This window comes from Electrophorus electricus, chromosome 15, assembly GCF_041902795.1.
Source record: "Electrophorus electricus isolate QZ-2024a chromosome 15, ASM4190279v1, whole genome shotgun sequence".
NCBI classification, from domain to species: domain Eukaryota; kingdom Metazoa; phylum Chordata; class Actinopteri; order Gymnotiformes; family Gymnotidae; genus Electrophorus; species Electrophorus electricus.
The window spans coordinates 2,594,525-2,618,460 of record NC_137511.1 but is presented as its reverse complement, the minus strand read 5'-3'; the positions used below and the strand labels follow the sequence as shown (position 1 = coordinate 2,618,460).

Genomic DNA, 23,936 nt, shown 5'->3' with positions numbered 1-23,936 from the left:
AACCATTTTACTTCATTTCCAAATTGTAACAAATACTTTTGCTCTGTATCCAAGTTAGGTCAGGACAGAGATATTTCACGTTGCTATATTAATCGATTTATCTTATTAGGCTTGAAGAAAATGTTAATAATTCTTGGATTAACTGGCACTTTATTTTTTATAAAAATCACAACTGCCAAGGCACAGATTTGTTCACAATACAGATTTTATTGATTTGTCTGTCTATATGGGAGATATTCTTTAAGTCAGATTCCTTGTCTCAACAACTCCAGTAGATACTCAATTCTAAGGGGCAAAATACTAAAAAAAAAAGGTATGAGATCAGATCACATGATGTCACTATTACTAATGAGATAATTCAGTTAAAGTGCAGTTCAGTCCATGTGTCTAACTGAGTAGTATTCATCAGAGAATTTTTTTTTTCATTGAACACAGCACATTATAAAACACAAAATATCTTTTTCAAAATGAAAAGTTTGAAAATGATGTTGTACTGTACATTAACTGCAGGACCTATCAAGGCTCACGTGTGTCTTGCTCTCACCATCCTTGCAATGAGCATAGTTAGCAAATTTGCCAATAAATGTTCCCATTCCTTAATAAAAGGAACCTTCTTTGTCCTAAACGAGTAACATGAGAGGTGTTGCAGTATGAACTGTCACATGTTGGGAAGCGGAAGAAGCTTGCGTAATAACTATCGCAGGCTCTGATGTCTCAGCAGCGGCGTTTCACAGCCCCTCATTATCCCTTTGCTCTTTCAAGTCTTCCCCCGATAGACAGACGGATGAAACGTTCATCATGGCCCCTTCGTGCAGGAAGTCCTGCCTCCTCAGCACTGCTCAGCCTCGATGAAGCCCTCCTTTTCGTGAAGCCCAAGTTCGACCTCTGCGTAGCTGGAATGGCATCCCTGGTTCCGGAATTTCATGGAGGGCCAGTAGTTATTGGTGCGGCGCTGTAACAGACCAGAAACCTTTCGCTGTTGCTGTCATATCTGCTCGAATAAATATATTTTGAAAGGACGACTTGGTGTTAGGAGTTAGGATCACCTGCATGAGGTAGAACGGGGGGGCAACAGTTGGGTGGGTGTTTATGTAATATACAGCCAGCAGCGTGAGGAACACAAGCAGGACCAGGGCTGCAACCACGCCCGCGATAATCGCTGTGTGCTCTGGAGCTTCCTCCTCGCCAGGTGGACCTGTGTGCAAGTGGTGGGAAAAAAATCAAATAAAATGAGAATAAAGACAAAAAAAAAACGAGTAGCGCTGTCAGGCGGTATACGTGTTTGGCTGCCGAAAAGAAAATACTGTAAATGTTCCTCGTCCAAACAGCCAGGGAAGAACTTCTGAATGAACAAAAACTCAAAAGACAAAGATTGAGGTTCAGCGCGACATGTTTACGGGGGCCGGCGAGTCAGCAAAATGGCCAATGGCAGTAAGGAGCTTGTCGGAGGCAAATGTAGCGTTAGCAGATAGCTAAGCTGTAGCACGCTGCGTAATGAAATATACTCAGGACAATGGCTGCATTCAAATTCAAGCTTGAACTAAGGTGTGTTTTAGAACACTGGGTTCTACATTATATATTACATAAGGTAATGAAAGCAACCACTGAACTGAACTGAGATTATTAGGAACCACAAATAAACCAATAATCTCATCTGCCACAAAATGTTTTTATGAGGTCAGGTCCCCTCCTCTTACTCACATAAACATCTGCTTAGCTAATTTCATGCTGTAAACGAGATGTGACCACGCTAGGAGCAGCAGCAGGCTGGCCAACTCACCATTGCCATAATGGTGAAAGAGGAGTTTGTTGTCATCTGCAGAGAGAGTGTGTGTTGTACGGAGAGACGGCAGAGCGCAAATGGAGGCAAGAACACCACAAAGAGCAAGTTTAGCAAAGCGCTCATGCAAAAATGCATACAATGCACACAGGACAAGAACAGCTAACATGTTAATGTACATCTTATAAGATTTCAGAGAGCAAGAACAAAGGTAAAGTGTTGCTTTCAAGACAACTTCTGCATAATAAACACAGAAGGCAATAAATGTGCTTGATTTGAGACCCAGCAACTAAAAGCAAACCACTGTTAAAAAATGTAAATGGAGAGAGGCCTTTGTCTAACGACCTTTAGGAATGAAGGCCTTTGACCGTACGGCTACTTTAAACATAGCTGCCATAGACCAGTCTCTTCATGTCCAGCACAGAATTTCAAATCCCAGGGTGTAACCCCATGGAGAGAAGTGCGAGTGGTCCAGGTCTCCCATCCAGCACTGTTCAGACTGTGGCATGACAGGCTGGGCGTGTGTGTGTGCGTGTGGAGCGCTCACCCTCGGTGACAGGGCCACCCGGCCTGGCCGCAGGGGAGGGCGTGGCCTCAGGGGCGGGGGAACTGTATGGGCTGATGGAGCTTTCGGCACCTTCATGAGCGTAGTCTTCACACGTGCCCTCCTTTGCCTGGCGTGAGCAGGTGTAGAGAGGACCATGGAGTGTTAACTGCTCTACAAGTTCGTGCGGGATGTGAGTGGATGGCGTGGATGTAGACATCATCCTACCTCCTCTGAACAGCTGTAGTCAAGCCATTCCTGTCTATGTCTGTCTATTCCATCTGAGCACCTTAAAAACACACACACACACACACACACACACACACACACAAGCAGGGATAAATGGAACGGCACTTCCGTGATACACACTTCCGTGATACACACGTTATTGGCCGGTACCTTTGGAGGACATTGCACCAACCGCAGCCGGACGTGAGGTTGGAGCGGAGGCACCGGTCACAGGTGTTGTGCTGGAGGCAGGCTGAGTGAACCAGCATGGAAGGAACAGAGTAAACATTAACCCAAACATACGTGCCTCTCGCAGGGCAGAGGGGCTTCCGTCTAGAGCCCGGAGTCTACGGCGTAACACGCACTCACTGGGTAATGGGCTGAACTTGAATGCCGAATGGCTCATTATCTTGGTGGTGTCGATTTCCACCCGATGGTATTCGTAGATTGTCCTCTTCTTGGTATCTGCTGCGGTAAGTGTGATGTAACGTATAAAGGCAAAAAAACTGGAGTGCAGAAGATGTTTTGGAAAGACAGAGAAGAGGACGAGGAACTGACCTGGAGCCTGTGGAGAAGAGAGTAGGGCCATGAAGGCGTCGGACAGCCCCACCTTCACTGGGTGCTCCGTTGAGTTGATCTTCTCCACCGGTAAAGGCACCTGAAGATAAAAGACCCACACCAGAGCATCTGTCCAGAGGACCCAAGATGTAGGCTGTATGACGCCTGCGTTATCATTCTGCCAAAGTAAGTGTTACTCATTTCTCTCACTTTAATTAAAGCGATTAATTAAATCCACTGAGTAATCTTTCTCTTTTTCAGGGCAGCCATGGAGTGGGAAAGGTCGCAAAGGCTGACCAATCATACCGCAGCCCTGGACTGACTTTGGGTAAGTCCCTCACTTGAGCAGACAAGGTCAGGGAAAGGGCCAGGTCCGCCTGGTTCGAACTCGCTCGGGGACGGAGTCTGGAACCTTCCAGCTCCAGCATGTTTGAGATCCTGGTGCAGAGGCCTAACGCACTGTTGCCAAGTTGCCTTTTTTCCTTCTCCTGGAGAGGTTTTTATGTGTCTTGGCCCTGCTTCTTGGCACTCACGTCTCTGTAGCCAAAGACGATGGTGCCGTCTCGATGAAGAGCGGCCTGGAAAGTGAAAGCTCCCTCTGTCTCTCTGCCCTGCAGCCGCACTTTATCCCACTGCACCACGAACACCTCTCCTGGGGGGTCAGGTCAATGGTCAGGTGAAAAGTCGCAGTACTCATATCGACAAGGCCTCTGGCTGGCGTCACTCACCGATGTCCAGGTAACACACAGTGGAATTTTTGGAGAAGCTGGGGTCAAAGTTGGCCATCAGTGGAGCGATGTATTGAGTGGCGGTCAACATGCGATGCGTAATCTCACCAGTGAAAATGAAGCCTGAGAGAGGTCAAAGGTCCACAGGTTAGAGGTCCTCATTCAACACTCATTCTGAGCGTTGTGATTAATCAAAGCCATTGTTACCAGTTCAAACCACGTCTTCATAATGTAGAATAATGTCTTACTAAATATTATATTCTTTGGTAATACAAATTTGTTTCCTCTTGTTAATGTCAAAATCATTGTTACAGTGAATTAGTGGTGCAGACTTGTGCCTGGGATTGATTGGGATTGACTGGGAGTGATTCAGATTCACTCTCACGTTTCACATTAGTGAAAAATGGGAGAGAACAACCCTTTCGTTAAAAACCCCTGCTTGCTAGCTTTTCATTTTTCAACCCTCCCTTGCTAGTTTTTCAAATGGGAGGACCACTGTGAAAGTTACGAGGGCAAACTCACACTAGCCTGTAAAGCTTAACTGGACCATCTACCACATTCCTAAAGACACCGATCAAACTCTGTCATGCGCGAGCCCAGCTTCGAGCCTCCAGTACTGTTTGACTTGAACCATCATCCCTCCAGACACACAGAAGACAGGCACCAATGTCCATACAGCTGAGTCTCTGGTTGTCTTCAAACTAGGACTGAAGACTCACCTCTTCACTTAGTCACTGAGCACTTAAACATGCACTTGTCCACACTAGCCAGGCCTGCAGTCTGACAGAACTCTTTAACAGTGCAACGCAGTGGTTAAAGACATGATTAACGCAGCGTGTGCTGTTGCTACAGTGCATGCAGCCCATATTGACCTGCCAGCACTGAGCCCGCAATAACAGGGTCAGTACGGCTTTAGTCACCAGGAGGCCAATGTGGGTTTATATCTAGAGAGGTTTTGTATGTGGTTGGTTTAAAAGTGAACTGGTTGAAGCTGCGTCTGGGAGGGACGACCTCTCTGGTGAGCCTTCTGGAGGTGTCGTGGACTTCATTAGGTGAAACACAGACGAAGGGAGGTGCCTACCTGATGACCCTGTGAAGAACTTGTGAGGTTGTGGTGTCTGTTATGAAGTGGGTGGGCAAGGCCTAATGTGAAGCTCCAATGGTCTACCAGAAGATTTTTGACATGCTGTGTATAATTACAATTACACTGACTGATCTCTTGTTACATGAGGATGTGGATTTGATAGAGACTACGAAGTACTTCTTTAAGTCACTGTGGACAAGGGTGTCTGCCAAACGCCATAAATGTAACTGTAAACTATAGCTAATAAAGGCAATGCAAAGTTGCAAAAGCTCCAGGACACACCCAGAACCTGGTGTCCTTACATGCACTGACATGTTAGGAGCCACAGGTTCACTGTGTGTCTGTGTGTGCTACCTCCGGTTGCTATGGTGATCTGCCTCACTTGGTGTCCGTAGAAAGGGAAGTCAAAGGGGAGAACCACCCGCTGGAGGGAGAGAGAGAGAGAGAGAGTGAGAGAGAGAGAGAGAGAGAGAGAGAGAGAGAGAGAGAGAGGAAAAACAGGAAATGGATGAGTGGATGTAAGCATAGTCAGTGTAGACAATATAATTATGAGGTAAAACAAGACTGTTTGCCCACACATTCATCTGTTGCTTCTAACCAAGGCCATGTGCCCATATGTTAACATTTTACAGATGTATATTTTTAGGTGTGTATGTGTGTGTGTTTGTGTGTGTGTCTGTTTGTGTATGTCTTACTGCTGCCTGTCGGTGTGCGTTAGACAGGATTCCATGTACTTTGACTGGACCCTGCTGCATCGAATGCAGGTCCACCCAGAGCTCCTGAGTCTGTCTGTCACTTGGTCCATAGTACTGCCATGAATAGTACCTCTTAGAGTCCTCCTGAGATGAAGAGAAGGAGGGAGAGATAGACAGAAAGAGAGAGTTGACGTAAGAGAAGCAGACAGACAGACAGACAGAATACACAAGGAGAGAGAAGGAGCCCCAGACCCAGATCACTCTCCCTGCTCCAAACCAAACTGAATTTATTCACTAATGGGACGTGGAACAGGTTCGCTCACATATGGTTTCAATTGGATGCACTCAACACAAAAAAAAAGCACCGCAGTGAATTCTGCTTCGAGATTAAGAAACGTCTAAGTCACGAACATTCTCCGGTCACTGCACTAAGGCAACAAACGGTTCACGTCAGACGCAAGCAGTGAGGTCACCAAGGACAGGCTTTGAAGCGTAGTGGGCCCTCTAGTGTGGGGTAAAGCACGTGTCTCACGCTGCCTGCCAAGACGAGAGTGAGAACGGAGTGTGTTATGCCAAATGAGCGCGTGCGCGTCAAAAGTGCATTCAGTTCCAATCTCCGCCGCGTTAAAAGTGCTCGCGTGTCCAGCTTTCCGCCGTGTTATCGATGCGTTCCCCGGCTGAACGTGATGAAGAAGGATCGCGCCTAGATGGAGGAGAGGTGCATGGAGCATGGAGGAAAGTGGAGCACTTAAGAGAATCCTCTCGGTGCTCCTTCGCTCTTCCCACACGCAGCAGTGCTCCATATAACAGCCCGCGACCCAGATTCTCCGATTCTGTCCCCGCAGAACGGCATCTGTTTCTGGGGGAAGCCTCCAGGTCCAGAGCGGCTGCCATCCTCTCCTTTCACTCTGCCCAGGGACGTTTGGGCCCAAAGCTCCCCACAGAGTGTTTTAGGGCTACCCAGAGAAGTTGGAAAATAGGAGCATAAAAGTCCCACAAAAAACTGTAGAAATGATCATCGCAGGGTTAGTTAAGTGAAGATGTTTTTAAAAGTAAGGTTTATAAAAATGTTTATGTGCAAAGGCAGATGCACACACCCACACACACAGATGAAGCTACATACACAGCTACACGCAAGCTCCAGCATATTTAAAAATTGGCAAAACCAATGAGAAATCTGGTTTGAATTTGTTTTTTGAAGAGTGGGAAGCATAACACAATTTATGAAAGTTATCATTATGTGAATGTTAGACACACACACACACACTCACACACACACACACAACAGAGGAACACTAATAAAGTACAGAGCGGAGGTTGGTGGTAGGTCTCTGTCCTCCCACCAGTATATATAAAGATTTCTTGTTCCCGTTGGCAGGCAGCCTTTCATCCCTGTCAGCTCACGATTCCCCTTACTGGAGCGGCGATCACTGGTTCCCGAGCAGGCAGCCTCGGGATTGTCCGACCTGATTAATACAGACTGTTGATGCTCTTTGGCTGTTCGACTGTTTATGTGGACGGAATAGTTCAGCTGTCGGTGTAGTTGGTGCAGATCTGAAGAATCAGAGTCTGAGACGGCAACTCTCTGAGCTGAACAGCCAGCAAGAGCCAAGCACCCGTTAAAACGCCCCGTGTGGAGTGAATGTTACGGCCGCAGCTGAGCTGAGCCCCCTTGCGGAAGGTGGCATGTATGAGGGGAGAACCTGCATTTGGGGCAGCAGGACAAACCCAAGAACACTCCCCTCCACCTTTGAGGATGTGAGAGAAGACGTAAGGGAGGGAGCGGATGGAGAAAACAAGGGCAGAAGAGAAAGGAAGAAGGGAAGAGAAGAGAAGAGGAGAGAAGAAGAGAAGAGAGGAGAAGAGAAGAAGAGAAGAGAGGAGAAGAGAAGAGAAGAAGAGAAGAGAAGAGAGGAGAAGAAGAGAAGAAGAAAAGAAGAGAAGAAGAGAAGAAGAAGGGAAGGCGAGTGCACTGGTTAGCAGTAACTCAATACCACTTTCGTCATGTTGTCAGGCAGTGTGTCGATGGCGAGGCCGTTCAGGGTCTCCTGCGCCGCCCTGATCTGTGCGCGTCTGGTGCTCGACTCCTGCTGATCTCTCCTGGCTCTCTGCATGTCTGAGGGATCTCCATCCGCCTGCACCGGTCGCCCTGGAGAAACACCAGCTGTCTTAGAAAGAGCCCATGTGCATACATTCCCACCAAAGGACAGTGAGCAGGCGATAATCGTGGGGATGACACTTCAATAATGTGGCTGAAGATTTTGATCACATGCGGTAAAAAGCAGACGTCTGGGAGCACATATCCCAGTTTACAAGTTAAAGAGAAATCCCTGACTTTGAACTTTAAGGCAAAGCCCATTTAGAATAAGAGGTACTTAATTCCTGAAGGGCCAGCCACCCTATTGTGTGTTTCCTGTGTGTGTGTATGTATGTATGTATGTGTGTGTGTGTGTGTGTGTGTGTGTGTGTGTGTGTGTGTGTGTGTGTGTGTGTGTGTGTGTGTTATAGGCTGAGGGAAGACTGGAGCACTGTGTATACAGACTACAAAAACCAGACAGACATGTCTCTTTGGCATGTTTATGTTCTATTGATGATAACACTGTGGTAACCTCATCATAACAAGACTAGAAAAGAGGAGAAGCTCTCTCTCTCTCTCTCTCTCTCTCTCTCTCTCTCTCCCTCTCTCTCTCTCTCACACACACACACACACACACACACACACACACACACACACACACACACACACACACACACACACACACACACACACCACCCAGAACATAGCTTTGCTATTTTCTGGCAGGTGAAATTATGTTTATAAAAGGAATTTCAAAACTGAACTGAAGAACAGGGACTGCAATTAATCTGGCATGCTGCCAAATCCTTTTCACAGGAAAGGGAATGACATCTATTGCAAGGTTTTGCTGAAATCATTTCCAGAGCTTCCCATTACTAGACCTTGGCAGCAAGTGCTGCTGTCCACTGATCATGTCTCCGGTCGTCTGTCCACTGTCTGTCTGATCGTCTCTCTCTTGGTCTCTCTCCTTCTCTCCCTCCCTTTTGATGCAACGCTGATGGCAAACGCTAACCTTGCTGTGAAGGGAACAAAACGTCTTTTAATGTGGTGTGCGGCCATGGCAAAACAGCGCGTGGGTGCAGTCTAATACCGCGTGGCCACACTGAGTCGGTGTCTGGACAGAGAAATGTCGACCTGTGGTGTCGATAAGCCGGATCTGCCGTCCCCATCCTAAAACACCGCCCAGCGCCACCCTGCTCGTAAGCCCTTCAGAAGCTGTTAGTCTGCGAGGACTTGGCCAGAATGTGCAGTAGCCTACATGCAGTGGGCACTTATCACGGGTTCCACTGGCTTTGTGGGTCTGGAGAATTTAATCAACTCTGCTCTTCATGTTAAGTGTAATTAAAAGCTTGGATTTGTGGTCCGGTCCCCCCCCCCCATGCACACACACACACACACACACACACACACACACACATGCACAAACACACACTCAAACACGTGTTCTCTGTGAAAGTGGGTAAGAGCCTGTTGTTTACATCTGGTGTGTGTGGGTTGGCCGGTGGTCCTCGAACTGAGCTAAATGCACAGTTCCTTCTCACTGTCCTGTGAGGCAGCTTGGGGGCTCTGGGGGGTGGAGGGGCAGAGAGGAAAAGAAACCATGCAGGAATGAAAGTGTATGAAAGTGAATGAAAGTGTAGTGCAGAGAGTGAAGGAGCAAATAACAGGAGATGTTTGGCCAAAAAGAGGCTCTGGCGCACACCGTGAAAGGCCATTTCCAATCTCCTCGAGATCTTGCCTCCAGATGGCGGGTTCTGCTTGACCACCTTATTAAAAGCAGATGACGTTGGGCAAGAGCCCCTGGGATGTGGTGTTTAGCCACTAATAAAGCACGATACAGGGTGGGGGCGAGGGATACGGCTCAGGTGCTGTCTTCCCTGCAGAATACCAAGGAAAACACAGGAAAACCGGAGCGACGTACTCTCTGACTTACTCTCAGACTTGACTTAAACAGACAGTGTACAGTGAACGTACAGTGAAGAGGAAATGGCTTGACCTTAGCCTACGCTTTGAGAAAAAACAAAACAAAACTTTCCCTACACAGTAGATTGCAAACCAGCCAATGAATTCCTCCGGCATACGCACTCAGCAGAACAGCAACAAGTGCAATGGCTCGTGTCGAAGGAAATCTAGGACAGAAGTAACACCTCGTTCACGCGTTCCGCAACGAGGTGGACAGTTTAGCGGAAAGCAGACATGATCACAGGTCTGTTCCTGCAGATGGTATTACCGCAGCTTTTCACAGACTGCGGCCCACACAGCGACTTCGCTGTGTTACCACGCAAATCCCAGACAGCAACAATCCATTAGAGCAGGTCTCTGTAGCTTAGATTAAAACGAAAGACTCATATTTCAGGCTGAATGCTCCTCTGGGTGGGAGCACAACACAAGAATGAATAAGGGAAAAACTGGGGAGGTGGTTAAGAAAACGGAAGGATTCATAAGGCCGGGAGGTGGCGGCAGGGTGGTGCTGGAGGCTGGGGAGCTGATTTTAATAACGGGTCTTGTTTGATTTCATAGCCAGAGAAGCTACGCTATTTGAAAAATCAAAGCCTCCTAACTGGGTCACTTAGGCCACGGTGCTGTGAGAACAGACATAGGAGAGAGACAATCAGCCGGAGACAATGAGAGGCCAGGCGTGATGAGGCACAGAGTAGAGCAGGAAAAGAATGGACAACAGAGTGATGAAGGTGGGGATGGAGGAGAGGGGGCACAGTGGAGTAAGAGTCCTCCATAACGCAGCTTAGCCTTCCTGACTACTGCTCTCCCTGCCGCGGTTGGCGTTGGCGCGACCCTTCGGACGGCCAGGTGTGTCAGTGATGGTGCTTTGATGCGCACGTCTGGCCACCAGGGGCCCTCATACCCAGAATTCTAGTGGTCTCCATGGTAGCTGATCTCACTTCACCTGCAGCTTATCTTCATCACTGCTATATAAAGCTTCCAGGACATTGTGAAGTATTGCCATCAGTCTCCATTTGCATGCCAAGCCATTGTGTGTATTTTCTGCAGTTTTGCCTTTCGAACTTGCGCCTGTTCTCTGATTCTGGATTTGTCTGATCCTGGTATATTTTTACCCTTGCACATCTAACCTCTGATTCCAGCCTCTGGCTCTTGTGTGATTTGTTTAGTAAAGATCACTGCACACTCTTCTGTGTCTGAGTTTAATTTGTTACAACGTGAAGCAGCACACAGGCTGACTTGAACTTTTCCTCGATGCAGATGAGCTCGCGGGTCCACGTTGCATCAGCTTCCAGAAATGTCAGCATGGCTGAAACGCAGTGCATGCTCTGGTGGGCCTCTGCAAATTTCCAAACTGAACGACATCTTAATGGTAAAAGTACAGGCTAGGGTGGCAAGGGACGTGCAGAAGACGCACTGCACAGGAAGCGTGAGGGCGCGCGCACACACCCACTTACACACTTGTCCTGTTCTTTCCACTTCAGCAAATCCTAATTGAATCAAACCAACAAGGATCACTACGCTCCTCCCTCACCTATATCCACTCATTTTTTACTTCTACAGAGGAACAGCTGGGTCTTTGGGCTGGTGTGTGTCTGCTTTGGTCCATGCTCTCTCCCTGTGCTCTGCCGAACCGTGGTGCCGTGCCCCAAAGGTAGCTCATCCTGCTGGCTTTTAATGTTCTCAAGTGCAGGCTGCTGTAATTCTACTCTTTAATACCACGCTGTGTATAGTTTCAGGTTTAGAACCCTTTGCGGCATGGCCTGAGAGCAAAAGAGACAAATAATGAGAGAGAGAGAGAATCATCCCCTCAAAGAAAAGGGTTTTTTTGTGGTCTCATAGGATGGTACTTGTGGTGAGTGGGCAGCGGTCTGCTAAGAGGGAACACAGAAGAGGCCTTTATTCCAGCAAGGCTCTTCAGTGAGGATGTAGCTTGGGGTGTTCGGTTCCTAGCGGAGATATTCATGACTTGTTTATACTTTCATTTATTTGCGAACAAGCAAATTGCAGTAGGTCTGCATCTGCAAAAGCTAGAAACTTGATACTGCTTAAAATAATATAAAATAATGTAAAAATATTAGCTAGCTAGCTATCAATCTCAAACTACAGGCTGGTTAGCTAGCTAGCATGTTTGCTGTTCATAACAACTTTCCGATGTGTTTTAATACGTTTTATAAAATTCGACGTCATTGCCGATATCTTTTATTGGATGTGACATGAACTACTTGGACAAAGTCCATCTGACTCACAGACTTTGGTTTGCGTTTGTGGTGTACTGGATACCACACTACTACAGGAACCAGTGCCCGGTGTACGTCGGCTAGAGCCGATGACTAGCCACCGTGTCTGAGAGCTCCCAGTACACCCAGTATACCCAGTATGGCACACACACGCTGTAAATGCGCTAAACATTGCATTGACAGTGCTGCAAGGGGGTTGTGAATTCATCAGCGCTTACATGCGCAAAGCATCCCAGCTCTATACGCGCCCATATTTAATTTATTTATTATTCTTTTTTACATCAATATCGCGAGTTATGTGTTCTGCACAGCAGCTGCATGGCACACGAGAGATCACAAACAGAGTCAGCTGCATTGATAAGCGAAAAGAAGAGAGAAGGCTTGATCGCAAGCTCACTCTGCCTCCAACAGCCAAACCAAAGCTCCTCATAGCGCTACATCTGCTCGTGTGCAAACGGGTTGGCGGAGCTGGAGGTGGAGGTAGGGGTGGGGTGCGGGGTGGAGGTGAAGGTGGGGCGTCATCGTTTGAAAAAAAGAAGGCCCTGTGATCCACATGGGTCACGTGGGCCCGCCCAGCTCGGGCTGTCGACGCCTCTCCGCCTCTCCGCCTCCTGCGCGTATGCTCGGTGTTGCACGGGCCCAGGTTCGGGGGGGGTCGTATGGGACATATGTCCATATAGGTCGCCGGCTAATGCGGGTGCTGCCTCAGGTGTCTCTGAGCTCCCCGGTTTCCCTTTATGGTCCGAATGAGAGCTGCACAGGTCGCCTCACTAAGTATCAAACTATGTCACATGTATGCGCATGCACAGTGGCCTGCACACATATGTTATTTCTCTCTCTCTCTCTCTCACACACACACACACACACACACACACACACACACACACACACACACACACACACGCACAGGAGGGACAGAGGCCAGAGAAAGTAGAGCAAAGCTGCCTGGCAGAAAGAGAAGAACCAGGACTGCTAAAAATACAGCATCTCCAAGGAGGACAAAAATACACACACACACACACACAGGCACATACTCACACACACACACACACACACACAGGCACATACTCACATTCACACACCTATACAAACATCTACTCACATCTACTCAGAAACACACGTGTGCACACCTGCACACACACACTCACACACACAAGGTGTCTACCTCTAAAAGTGTGGATAAAAGAACCCACATGCCTACACTAATCCTAACTCACCTGTTATATACAGTTTTCTAATTATCAGTATACACACTTTTAAAAATGGAAAAATGTGTACAAAGGATGTGGTGTGTTAACAACTGTACTGTGTTCAATCAATCAAGCCTCTATCACCTGGTTTACCTTTACATATCTGAGAGTGTGTCTAGCTTGGCATCTGGAGCACGCACACATATGCACATATAGCATCCGTGTGACTGTGCATGTTGGACTGAGAAATGTTCCCTATGCGTCCTTGTCAGGCCGTCGCTGAGACCGGGACTCTACACACGCACAGCCTTTAGTCCTGAGCTCTGTACATCTTTTCTGAGTCACACAGCTCTTCCAAGAGAAACACACAGGGATTTATACAAGCACTACACACATGCACGCATACGCACGCGCACGCACACACACAGATGCACTCCAGCACACATGCTGAGCAGAACAAAACCCATGCACTCTCAACCAAGAATGTACTAACCCAAACACATAACAACTGCACATGTCATTACTGACCCTCACATGCTGTTTCTAATTTCATGCTGTGAAAAGGCAGGAAGTTACTGCAGCTGGACAATGCAACTCAACCCGCGCTACCTTTACCGTTCTGCCAAGACCGTGTTCGTGAGATGTTCGCCACATGTTTTACGTGCGCTGCTCCGCTCACAGGTCTGTTACCTGTGCGCTCAGGTGTGTGTGTCCAGCTGTTAATTATGTAATTGAGTTCTTACCTGATAGTTCCTGAGTCCACACCCTGGCCAGCTCAGCCTGGGAAAGACAGATGAGTATCACAGCACAAAGACCCATGGTCACCTTCTCTCTGTCTGCTCTCCTTCGCTCGCTCCTCTCCTCTTCTCACTCCTCCTCTCCTCTCCCTCCTCGGCGGCTCCCCTGTCACCTCGCTCCTCTTCCTCTTGTGGGCTTGGACGGACGCTCTTTCTCTTGGACTTTACTCCCCCTCTCCCCCTCTCCCTCTCTCTCTCTCTCTCTCTCTCTCCCTCTCTCACTCTGTCTTGTCCCCCTCTCTCTTCCCTCCCTCAGCTTTCCCCTCCTCTCTCACCCTTTTCCACTCAGAAAAAAAAGGAAAGACGGAGTGTTGTCTACTGTTGATTCCCTGCTTCCGTGCCTTCGTTCACAAAATTCTGGGATTTTGTAGTCATGGTAATGAAAGAGTTCAAGGAGGGACAGTCAGGCAAACAGATCAGGAAAAAGAGTTCTCCTCCCTGTGCACCTCTCTCCTTCCCTCTCTCTCCCTCCCTCTCCATTTCTTCCTCTCTTCCTCTCTCCCTCTCTCTCTCTGGATTTGGGGCAAGCCTGAGATTACCACACATGCAAATATTTATATATTTCTGGTTTTCTCTTTCTTATTCAAAAACAAGACTAGCTCGAACTGGATCTGTAACTAGCACCACCTTGTGGAAATGGGATGATGAAAAGAAAGAATAGAACATCCATCCATCCATCGTGCTGTGTGAGAGTCCCTTAACATCCCTTAACAACAACATGTGTAGGTTTGCATGGAGACCATGTTAAGTGCCTTTCCGAATACAAGCACACTGGTGTATGTAGCGTGTATAATTCACACACACTACCTATGCTAGATTTGTTGTTGTTAAAGTCACCATTTGGACCTACATGTGACAGGACAAAAAGGCCAATGAAAATATTTACCCACCCCTCACGCTGAGACACAGCATATCACCATGGCGACAGTGTAATTCCGTACAGCTTCGCTGGCACAACGAGTGAATCAAGTGGAACAAGTCAAAAGAATCCCACACAGCTGCTGAGTATGACAAACGGCAGTACTCCCACAGAGGGATTAGACTTCCAACATCAGGCACACATACGCACAGTCATGTATTCTCACACACACACACACACACACCCCCACACACTCTTTCAAAGGTACAGATGCAAATCTTAGGTGCCTTTCTCATTTTTGTGAGGGGTGAGTGAACAGGTTGAAGAAAACATTATATCCTGACAAGGCTTTGTCAGAATCTCAATGGTCACAGCAAATCCAATTTATAGTGAAAAGTCAACAAAGAAATGGATAAAAATAATAGAACGCAATTAACTGTCCACATCAAATACCGATGGTTGATCTACCCACCGCATCTGAGAGAAATATGTGGAAGAAAAAACAAATCAAAACTTGTAAAAGCCTATCTAAGATGCAGAAGGGCAATGAGTGTCACTGGGGTCTGTGTAGTTCATGACAGGCCACAGTGGATCGACGAGTTACGCGAGGGCAAGCCTCCCTGTTTCCTGCTCCTTCTGTGTGAGGAGTCTTAGTGTGACATGTCCCTCATTTACTCAGCATGCACGGCTGCAGAAAGGACCATACATGAGCTTCCCCCCCAAGCTATCTGCTCCTCAGAACTTACTTGTATCATGATAGAAGAAACACGAAAACTAGTCTGGGACGAGCATAAGGAGGAAGCACACATGGACGCCTTGTGCTGGTGGAGCGGACGGACCCGCGCTGTCTCCCGCCGTGGGAAACGTCAGATGGCTGTTGTTGGACAGACAAGAGTGGATCGGAGGCGAAATATATTTGCACCCGGACGGGCCCAGCGCGAAAAATTGGGGCATGATCTGTGATGGAGTGAGCGAAACGAGGTCACGCAATCCTCTTTCGCTCGCCCAGTTCCACGGAACGTGCTGCCTGGGAGGGGAAAGGGCTTTTTACAAGACTTCACAAAGCAGTAAAATAGCCCAAATAGTTCCAGGTCAGATCACGATGGCGCAGAAGTTGAGAAGAGTGACTGCAAGTTGCCGTCTTCAGCAGAAACAGATCCAAATAGCGAGGGGCCTGGTTGACAGGTCAGGAGGCCCTCAGAACCGCACTTTAAATCACAGTCTTCCCTTCGGGTCCAGATGACATGGTACATTTGTACGCCTGACATCCGAGCCTAATGACGTGGCGGTCTATGGCGCTGCCATTCCCTGATGCATAAAACTCGATTTCACATGGACGGATGAAGTCAGCTGTGTGAAGTTTTCTACTGTAACTGAAACTCACAGTGGTCACTGGAGTGAAGCAGCTCAGGCAAATGTCTTAGATCCGAGCAGCTCCAATTCAGAGCCAGTCTGCAGCACCTCGAGGAATATTATCATCGCATCAAGTGGTGAAGCCCCCCAGAGTTGTTGATGGTGCTGTGAGCAGAAGCTGGACTGTGATCTGACTACTGACTCCACCCCCAACCCCTCCCCAACCTCCCCACAGTAGCAGACAGTTGGAGCAGGATGAGGAACGGCCACAGGTGCCAGAACTCCGATCGGTCAGAAGCCTGGCCCGGCCCGGTCTCGTCTCTTTTTCCCACGTTGACCCAGCAGAGCAGCATGGTTCCGATTAGAGCAGGAATCCCACTCACCCAGCCATTATTGGAAACACGAAAAGGGAGGCTTGAGCCAGCCCTAGTGCTGGAGCAAAGACGCCAGCAAGCATGGCAGTGTTCCCACTGGAGGACACCCATAACCCTTACGTGACCCGCTTATTAAACCAGTAGAGAAATGTATTGCTACGCAGCCTGTTGACATATTCATTCACATCTGTGAATGACTTATTAAAAAGATACATAATCGTCACTTTCCTAAAATAATGGCCTGAGCCATTTTTTGACCAAAATTATTTTTTGCCTAAATCACCTCCTCACCATGCTGGCCACCTCTGGTAAAATCACCTATGTCCTCAGTTTAACAGATCGTGTGATTCTACCCCTGTAATATAATGGCCTATGTCAAGAGTGTGACTTGGCAATTTTATTTTGCCCAAGTCAAATGACAATTTTAGATGCTTTTCAAAATGGCAGCTGCTCTAAAAAGAACAAAACTCTACCTAGCCCATGAAGCTATTTCCAGGACTCAGGACTCATCCCCTATTGGTAAGTGATGACATTTCCTATAAGATTAATAATACTCTAAATATTATAAATCTTTTTATTCAGTCTCTTTAGCCAACATTTTAGTTAATAAACTAGATAAATCCATGAAGCATTTAGCAAAGAAGAATCTGGGGCTGTGACATGTGATAGGCTTTTTTGTTAACACTTTCTTTTCTGTATTTCATGCACAGTAATAATATTTCTTTCCATATTAAATTTTATAAATCTTGAACATGGTATTAGTCATTCTAAATAAATAATTACTAAAATAATTTGAGCAGTATTATAGTACACCTGTTTTTACAGCTTGCAAGCATGTTCTTGATATAGCTTAACTGCAAATGTATACTTTTTTTGTTTTTAGGAGAATTACTTGACACTGATCATGCTTCTTCCATGGAAGATGACAATGAGACTGTCATGGAAGGGATGAGGCAGCATGGACCAGGCCCAGAGTCTGTTTCAGATGGAGTAGAAAATGCCTTAAAAACACCTATTGATATGGTTGAGAATGCCAAGCAGACAAATCCACAACATGAAGAGGACGTATCTGATGACAACGACGTCATCCGGGATCCAGATTATACGCCATCCCGTGCTGAGTCCTCTGTGCTTAAACATGAAGACAGCCTCACCATGGTGGCAAGTTCTCTAGAACAGGAGCATGTTGATTTAAATTCAGCCAAAAGGTAAATAAATAAACAGCTTAGTCTGGAAACATGGAAGCAAAATGAATCCAAGGAGAAACGCCTCAAAGGAACGTCTTACAGGAGCAAAGGTGGGAAAGAAATAAGTGCCGAGACTTTGGGTCCTCCCTGCGCTTCAAAATTCTGTCAGCGAGCCTCAACTCGAGACTGCCTAGCCATTAGAGAAGAGCAGCGGCAGTACATGTTTCAGAGGTTTTGGACAATGAACACCTGGGAGAATGTTGATTATATGTTACAACAATGGTCACAAAGGTTACCACAAAGCAAAATAAAGTTGCTGAGGGATCCAGACGCAGTTCTTCATTGTCCTACCAACTAAAGATCCAAGATGGAAGGAGTATTAAAGTGTGTTAGGCATTGTTTTTCTCTACTCTTGGTCTCCCTGAAAGAACCATTACACACTGGCTGAACAAAGACTCCATCGTACATGACGAACAAGCAGCAGCACCATCTAAATCTGGACCTCAGAGAGGCAAGCATGCAAAGCTTGAAACTGATGTCAAGGATTTCCTTAAGGACTGGTCGAGGGACCTGCCAACTGTTGAGTCACACTACTGCAGAAGCACAGATACCTACAAACACAAGAAGTTCCTTCACCCAGGCACAACCATCTCCCAACTGCATCGGCAATATCAACAGACAGCTGCAACTGCTGGAGTGAGAGCCGTTGGGATACGATATTTCACAGATGTGTTCCATGAAGATAATTATTCTATATTTATTCCACGAAAAGATCAGTGTGATATTTGTGTTTCATTCAAGCATGTGAATATCAGTATGGCTGACTATGATACCCATGTTACCCAGAAAGCTGAAGCAAGGCAAGAGAAATCCTGTGACAAAGATTCTGTGAATAATGAGAAGTCAGTTTGGACAATGGACCTGCAAGCTGTGCTACTGTGTCCAAAGACCCAAGCCAGCAGCCTGTATCACAAAACAAATCTGCAGGTCCATAACTTTACACTCTTCAAGTACAGTACAGGGTACTGCTACATTTGGGATGAAACAGAAGCCGACCTCAGTAATGAAGTGTTTGCACACCTTCAATATCGCCATTTTGAACGTGTGATTAAAGACCATCCGGAACTGAAAGAGATCATAGTGTGCAACGATGGTTGCGGTTATCAGAACTGCAACATATGTGTAGCCAATGCTAACAATTCTGTGAGCCTGCAAGGAAATATGGGGTTGTAATAACAGAAAAACCTTGTTGCAGGGCACACACAAATGGATTGTGACAGCATGCATAGTACTATTGAATGCAAACTAGTTACTGTTATCTTCACCCCGAGTGACTACCTCATCATACTCCAGAATGCAAGAATCAGGTCATCACCGTACCATGTGAAAATGCTCAGACATGACGTGTTCCTGAAACTGAATGCATCTTACTTTATTAGCATCACACCAGGCAAACAAACTGGAGATCCAACTGTGCATGATTTGCGGGCTCTTCAGTTTAGCAGTGAAGGAAAGGTCCATTTCAAGCTATCCTTCTCAGAAGCAGTGTGGGAAGACCTGCCACAGAGGATACAGGTACCAAATGAGCCAATAGCATGGATTACAATGTTTCCATGTGCTCTGCCAATCAAGGAGAGAAAGTTCCAGGACCTGCAGTCAATGAAACACATACTGCCCATTGACTGCCGACTTCTTTGACAGTTTGCCACATTGAAAGGCATCAGTCAAGAACCCAGCAATAAAAAGCTTGAAGAAGTGATAAGATGCTCATGTTTCCTCAGCATTATGCTTAGTCAGTTCGTTAGTTACTCTTCATTGTTCACAAAGTTGAAAGTTTAAAATGACTTAAGTCACAAAGTAATGTTCAGGAATTTGCCCAAGTTATTTATTTCTCTTATGTTGCATAATTCTTATACATTCTTATAAGTATGCAAAAAGTAATCCATTGTTATTCCCCTTTTCAGTGAAAAAAAGAATAAATATCATATTTTCTATATTTTGTTCAGTTTTTTGTGTTTCCTGAAAAACTTGAAAAAATGACTTTATTTTAGGAAGGTGTCAATATGTTTTACGAGTATCTTATACGCTGGTTTCCTTAGAGGAATACGCCAACATTATTCCTCGGATATCTTTGAAATATTTCGCTTTTATTTGGATGTTGTGAACACTGATGCATCATTTCCACCGCAGCTTAGTACATCAGCATCAATATATTAACACTGAAGACAGTGTTAGGGACAGAAGTATAGGAGAGAAGTATAGGAGATAAGAATGGGCAGAACACCAGATATAAAGGCTTAGCAAGTTTTTGGCTGAATATGTTAAAATATTCCTTCATAAATCACACTAAATTCAGAGGTAATATCAATTATGTGATGCCCTTTTTTTCTTCTTGTATAAAATTGCATAAAACGTGGGGAAATGTGCAGAAATTCTGTGCTTTGATTCAAAAACCCATTTAACATGTTCACAGGAAGTGGTAACTAAAGCTTAAAAATTCATTCATCTGTAATTATTCAGGTTGCCCTGCTCTGACCTTCCCGGCACCGGCCCACAGAAATGTTATCCACCCACCCTAACCAGCCACAGATAGCTACACGGCATGTGCTGCCATGCTCGAGGCAGCGCAACAAAGGCAGATCGGAGGGGAAATATTAGGAGATTCGCAACTCTTCATGCAGTGTTCATGAAAGCCATACTGCCTGTCAAATAAGCAAGAGGCCGCTAAGATAGATGAGAGGGATCCGTGCCTGGAGAAAGTGAATCCAGACAGCGGAGTAGTGCGGCAGCTGAGCGTGCACAACCATGGTGCAATTACACAAGCGCGTGACACGATACGCGGGAGCCAGTCCACTCCTGCAGCTCGATAGAGAGTGCGAGCAACCCCTAGGTCATGGGTTCGATGCCCTCTGAGCACACATACTGTTGTACTGACAAGAGATGTAAGCCGCTCTGGATAAGATCATCTGTCCAATTCTGAAAATGTGATGTAAGCCACTCCTGGGCTCTTACAGAAGACACGACGTGGGAACTGGAGAGATACCCCTCGCGTCCTAACAGTCTGTTACATCATCCTTCCGAAATAACACCACTGACATGACCTGTGGGGAGCAGGGTGTGCCATTATTTTCAAGGATGCGTCTGGGGGTTTTACAGCCGTGGATGAAAGCGCTTGTGATGTTGTCCTGCGATTTTGCCTGTAAAGATGTCAGAGACATTGTGTGCTTGCACCTCTCGCGTTCCAAGCACCAGGGTATGGTTTCCATTACACAGTTATTACTTTAGGTCACAGCAGTCCAAATTTCCCATAAGCTGATGCCAGTGCTGACACACTTGGTTCAAAGCATATAAAACCTTCGTTAAAGAAAAACAAAGCTAAGAACTGAGCCACAGAGCTTAAGAGTTGGTTACCAACAAAGACAAATGCACTTGGTTGTGTTGAAAAAGTGGAAAAACATTTTCTCTCTTCTGTGCCTTCCTTGTAAGCACAAATGCACACAAATCACACACCCACTGCAGGGGCTGTGGATGTATTATATTGGCTTAGTAAGACCGTTGTGTGCTGATCTCTGTCTGGATAACTGTTTGTGAGTATTTAGCAAGACATTTATTACAATGAGATCCGGACCATTACTGGCCATTACTCCACCACAAGGTGCCCATTACGCTGTGTGGGATAAGTGGAGAGAGGTAGAGATAGAGAGATAGAGAAAGAGAGGGAGAGAGAGAAAGAGAGAGAGAGGTTTGCTAAGCAATGTTTAACAATACATTTGCTAAAGTTTGTCTTAGAATGACTTTCATGATAATGAATTTGCACATGAAAATCAACTCTTTCAAAAACCTACTCTGTGAACTGGTTCTCATTTCAGCCTTCATATAATCATCATCACATCTTCATGAGATCTAGGACATTTATTTTGTATAACATAAAACACGTTTAAATGCCAGTGACAACAAAGATAATGCGTGAAGGCCCCAGAGCCTGTGAGCACACTCAGAAACAAACACACAATACACACATTAGCCTACCCATCAGCATAACGGATTCCAACTGCTTTACAATAGCTAAATCTACAGGTTATTTGGAGGTCTCTGACATAACGTTTGCTGCAGTGCTACCTGGGTCAGCCCTTGCTGTGATAACCTAACGAGTCACCGGGTGAGAGCATGCTTAAGAAAGAGTGCTAATGCACCCTGGAGGTCTTTCCCAAGGAAGGTAAACATCTCAGCTTCGAAGATGCGCTGCATCGATTTATTGTCCTGTGGTGGGACGCCATTGTGGGTCCATCCAAATAAACAATCTGCATTGGATTGCACCGCTGGCAAACTTCACCGCTGTTCGCTCAGGAAGTGCCTGTCACCTCATAAATTCATGCACTGTTTACAGAGACACAAACTGTGGCTCGGTTTTATTGTTTTGGTGTCATAAAATCCAGGATGCCTGTTGTGTTGAGGCAACCGCTTAAATTTGCTTTGAAAGATACAGCAGGTAGATACCCTTCTTTCACTGTAATTGTTGTTTTTTTAATATTAAAGCACTGAAGCACTGACTTCTAACAGTTGTAGTCATGATGGCTTAAGACAGAAAAAGATATCCACACATTAAAGACCTGAATAGTGTGTCTCATCTGATGACAGAATGAGCTGCCAGAAACTATGTAAAAATGTATCATTTTTTAATGCAATCTACATAAAACGTGGATATTTTTTTACATTTTAAAAACATTATTATCCGAATAAATGTCTCATTCTGCATGGTAGCCATGATATTCATTTCTGCATGGTAGGTATGCCTGCTAGACACCGTCTCTCACACACACACAGACGCGCTCACACACACACACACACACACACACACACACACACACACACACACACAATATATCTCCCTCGTTGTCAGCACGGTCGTTGTCAATTGATAAGGGCTTTTAATTGTCTCCTAATGAGGCGGCTATGTGGTAGACAGGCTGACTCTCCCAGAGTGGACAGGAGCCTGGTAGTGTCTGTGGAAGGCTGGGACACAACACACACATTTCACACAGCGATGTTGCTCAGGAGGTTTTATCCACGCACTGGTGCTCAACTGCATACTGCATAACTGACTGAACGACAAGGGAACCAAATGGTGCTTTGTTCGTTAAGGTCTGTCACCTCCAGGGACAGGGAGGTGTCCACAGAGTGCTGCTCTGTGCTTTTCACTGCGATTGCATTTCCTGTCAGTTGCTTCTGTAGTCCAAAACATGCTGGACATGTGACATAATATAAAAAAAAACAAGACCAAAAAAACTGGTTAAGCTTGATAGGTGCTGGGAAGAGCAGGCAAATCAGCCAGCGTGGTTTCCAATAGTTTTATGAAGCTAAGACATTTGTCATAGCATTGGTATTCAGCAGGACGGCAGCAGGAAAGCACGCAAAGACATCAGTGAGCGAGAGCGATGCCAACGCTTCATCTGCTCGCCATAGACGAGGCAGACAGGGATCACGTGCTGCAGCTGATAGCTGTGGTAATATCAGCTCCATACAATGAGAAATATTCTTCATCAAAGCTTTTGATGTGGCACTGGAGAAGAAAGGAGAAACTAACTGAAAGAAAAGCAAGTGCTACCTTTTCCACTCTTAGTTGGCCTACATTCTTGAAGAAGGATTACGGTTGCAAATAAATCAATGCTGATCGTTTTGCTGCTAAGACAGATCTGCCTTCAAAACCAAAAAATAGCCTCCTGACCAATCTACCTCCTGCCCCGGTTGGGTACTGCTAAAAGATGCTGATAATTATGTTTAATGGGATCGCCGGGGTTGTCTGGAGAATGTGTTTTGGCTAGTCAATCCCAGCATGGAGATGTTGGGTCTATGGGGGGTCCGTGGCAGGGCAGAGGGGGCTGTTTGTCCAGAGGCAGGGGGATACGGTCAACAGCAAGCAGCCCCCTGGATGGCTCCCCATGTAACTCTGACCCTCTCCATACATGTGTGTGTGTGTGTGTGTGTGTGTGTGTGTGTATGGAGGTAAAGTGATTGTCTGTCTGTTTGCGCAGACAACTGCCCCTCCCTCTTTACCTCTGCAGCTGATAAATTTGCCACCGTGTCCTAAGCACAGGGGGTCAAGGGGGTGGGTGCAAACAAACTTGCTAATCCACTGATGACTAATTGCCTCCTCTCATCCCACGGCTACAATAAACAGAAATACGAGCGGAAGGTTGGCTGCGTTTGGCTATATATAGCAAAGGGGACGGGGACAGTGGTCAGTGGTACGCAGCTGACACAACACGCGCAGGGAACATCACAG

At 46.3% G+C, this 23,936-nt stretch overlaps 1 protein-coding gene across 4 annotated transcripts; it reads right to left on the bottom strand.

Moving 5' to 3' along the window:
* Positions 1-187: 187 nt before the first annotated feature.
* On the bottom strand, positions 188-14,361 carry plxdc1 (plexin domain containing 1). 4 transcript variants are annotated; one of them, XM_027031931.3, is made up of 14 exons: positions 13,827-14,361; positions 7,612-7,766; positions 5,618-5,761; positions 5,277-5,346; positions 3,839-3,961; positions 3,644-3,762; positions 3,111-3,210; positions 2,922-3,020; positions 2,724-2,805; positions 2,553-2,613; positions 2,328-2,454; positions 1,781-1,816; positions 1,047-1,195; positions 188-952 (listed from the first exon to the last, which is right to left on the bottom strand). In XM_027031931.3, the coding sequence occupies exons 1-14, from the start codon at positions 13,900-13,902 to the stop codon at positions 830-832; spliced, it is 1,464 nt and encodes a 487-aa protein (XP_026887732.2). In that variant the 5' UTR covers positions 13,903-14,361; the 3' UTR covers positions 188-829. The 4 variants fall into 4 exon arrangements, with proteins under 4 accessions (XP_026887732.2, XP_026887733.2, XP_026887734.2 ...); XM_027031932.3 differs by having other exon boundaries at positions 2,922-3,017; XM_027031933.3 differs by lacking the exon at positions 1,781-1,816 and having other exon boundaries at positions 13,827-14,088.
* Between the last annotated feature and the right edge of the window lie 9,575 nt (positions 14,362-23,936).